The sequence below is a fragment of the Pseudochaenichthys georgianus genome, unplaced genomic scaffold (genome assembly GCF_902827115.2).
Source record: "Pseudochaenichthys georgianus unplaced genomic scaffold, fPseGeo1.2 scaffold_2111_arrow_ctg1, whole genome shotgun sequence".
NCBI classification, from domain to species: Eukaryota; Metazoa; Chordata; class Actinopteri; order Perciformes; family Channichthyidae; genus Pseudochaenichthys; species Pseudochaenichthys georgianus.
This window is the reverse complement of record NW_027262788.1, coordinates 2,408-5,000: the sequence shown is the minus strand read 5'-3', so window position 1 is coordinate 5,000 and position 2,593 is coordinate 2,408. Positions and strand designations below refer to the sequence as shown.

The window sequence follows — 2,593 nt, the reverse complement described above, 5'->3', positions numbered from 1 at the left end:
ATATCTGAGTACTTCTACTTTTACTAAAGTACAATATCTGAGTACTTCTACTTGTACTAAAGTACAAGATCTGAGTACTTCTACTTTTACTCAAGTACAAGATCTGAGTACTTCTACTTTTACTCAAGTACAAGATCTGAGTACAAGTTCTACTTTTACTAAAGTACAATATCTGAGTACTTCTACTTTTACTAAGTACAATATCTGAGTACTTCTACTTGTACTAAAGTACAAGATCTGAGTACTTCTACTTTTACTCAAGTACAAGATCTGAGTACTTCTACTTTTACTCAAGTACAAGATCTGAGTACAAGTTCTACTTTTACTAAAGTACAAGATCTGAGTACTTCTACTTTTACTAAAGTACAATATCTGAGTACTTCTACTTTTACTCAAGTACAAGATCTGAGTACTTCTACTTTTACTCAAGAACAAGATCTGAGTACAAGTTCTACTTTTACTAAAGTACAAGATCTGAGTACTTCTACTTTTACTCAAGTACAAGATCTGAGTACTTCTACTTTAACTCAAGTACAAAAACTGAGTACTTCTACTTTTACTCAAGTACAAGACCTGAGTACTTCTACTTTTACTCAAGTACAAGATCTGAGTACTTCTACTTTTACTAAGTACAAGATCTGAGTACTTCTACTTTTACTAAAGTACAATATCTGAGTACTTCTACTTGTACTAAAGTACAAGATCTGAGTACTTCTACTTTTACTCAAGTACAAGATCTGAGTACTTCTACTTTTACTCAAGTACAAGATCTGAGTACAAGTTCTACTTTTACTAAAGTACAATATCTGAGTACTTCTACTTTTACTAAAGTACAATATCTGAGTACTTCTACTTGTACTAAAGTACAAGATCTGAGTACTTCTACTTTTACTCAAGTACAAGATCTGAGTACTTCTACTTTTACTCAAGTACAAGATCTGAGTACAAGTTCTACTTTTACTAAAGTACAAGATCTGAGTACTTCTACTTTTACTCAAGTACAAGATCTGAGTACTTCTACTTTTACTCAAGTACAAGATCTGAGTACAAGTTCTACTTTTACTAAAGTACAAGATCTGAGTACTTCTACTTTTACTAAAGTACAATATCTGAGTACTTCTACTTTTACTCAAGTACAAGATCTGAGTACTTCTACTTTTACTCAAGAACAAGATCTGAGTACAAGTTCTACTTTTACTAAAGTACAAGATCTGAGTACTTCTACTTTTACTCAAGTACAAGATCTGAGTACTTCTACTTTAACTCAAGTACAAAAACTGAGTACTTCTACTTTTACTCAAGTACAAGACCTGAGTACTTCTACTTTTACTCAAGTACAAGATCTGAGTACTTCTACTTTTACTAAAGTACAAGATCTGAGTACTTCTACTTGCACTGAAGTACAAGATCTGAGTACTTCTACTTTCACTGAAGTACACCTCTGCTTATGGTGATATGCACATGTTATACTGATAATAAATATATCTATGATACAATGTGGACATTTATATTTTTAATTGCATATTTTCTTATGCTTTTTTAATATTATGATTTATTTTGTACTTTTTGTTGCAATTTTTTTGGTTACTTTACTCTTTATTTTATATTGTATTTGGACTTCCATTGCACACGTTTGAATCGTGTTTAAGTACGTGTATGTATCGACCGGTCTTCTCCCTCTGATCCATTCAGGGTTTCAGGGTGTAACCTCCAGGAACACAAACAGGATCCAACGTGTTTTACTTCCTCCGTTCAGACTTCAGATTGTCTGTAAAGTGTGTTGTTGCTGAGGTGTAGAAGTACTCAGATATTATACTAAAGGTATTAATACATGGAGTGGAGGAAAAGTACACCATGTACCTCTGAACTGTAGTGGAGTAGAAGTACAGTAACATACTAAAAGTGAAATAAAATGTGAACTTAAGTACATTTACTTGTTAGACGCTTTGGCCAAAAGTAGATGTACAAAATAGCATCGAATCGAAATACTCAAGTAATGTACAAGTACCTCAAACGTTTACTTAAGTACAGTACTGAGTAAATGTACTAAGGGATGTATAATGGTGAATTGCACAGCTTGTGAAGAGTGTGTTATGAGTGTCAATTAAATAGAAACACTGTGATAATACCCATAATCCTTAGCGGTTTGGTGTTGCTTCCTGTCACTGAGTCTCGGTGTCTACATCATCAGCTCTTCAGCTGTCATGGTACAGGACGAGACACAGAGTTAACGAATAAGCTCTGTTATTACAACGTGTGAACTAATCTGACACGTCCTGTCCATCCATACGGATTCCTCTCCTCTGTAAGCAGATTGTGATGTGTGTGTGTGTGTGTGTGTGTGTGTGTGTGTGTGTGTGTGTGTGTGTATCTCCTTCCTCCTCCCACGAACACACACTCTGTCTCAGGTCAATACAATCTCAAATAAAACCATCACCGCTCAACAAACGCCTGCCTGCTCCAATCATCCTCAGTATATTAAAGTAAAACGCTATTGATTTAAATGTATTGATGGCCCCCACCTTCACTAAATACATAACACATACAGAATACACAACACACGGACCATCCAGCTGTGCTTTTATTATAGATT

General features: G+C 34.5%; 1 protein-coding gene across 1 annotated transcript in view; it reads right to left on the bottom strand.

Annotated features, from left to right (window-relative positions):
- LOC117441887 (neurabin-2-like) overlaps nucleotides 1-2,257 on the bottom strand; it is a 14,113-nt gene extending 11,856 nt beyond the window's left edge. The window contains exon 1 of the mRNA XM_034077904.2: nucleotides 2,130-2,257. Within this exon, the coding sequence (XP_033933795.1) occupies nucleotides 2,130-2,133 (4 nt within the window). The 5' untranslated portion in view covers nucleotides 2,134-2,257. The remainder of the gene's footprint in view (nucleotides 1-2,129) is intronic.
- Nucleotides 2,258-2,593: the final 336 nt, after the last annotated feature.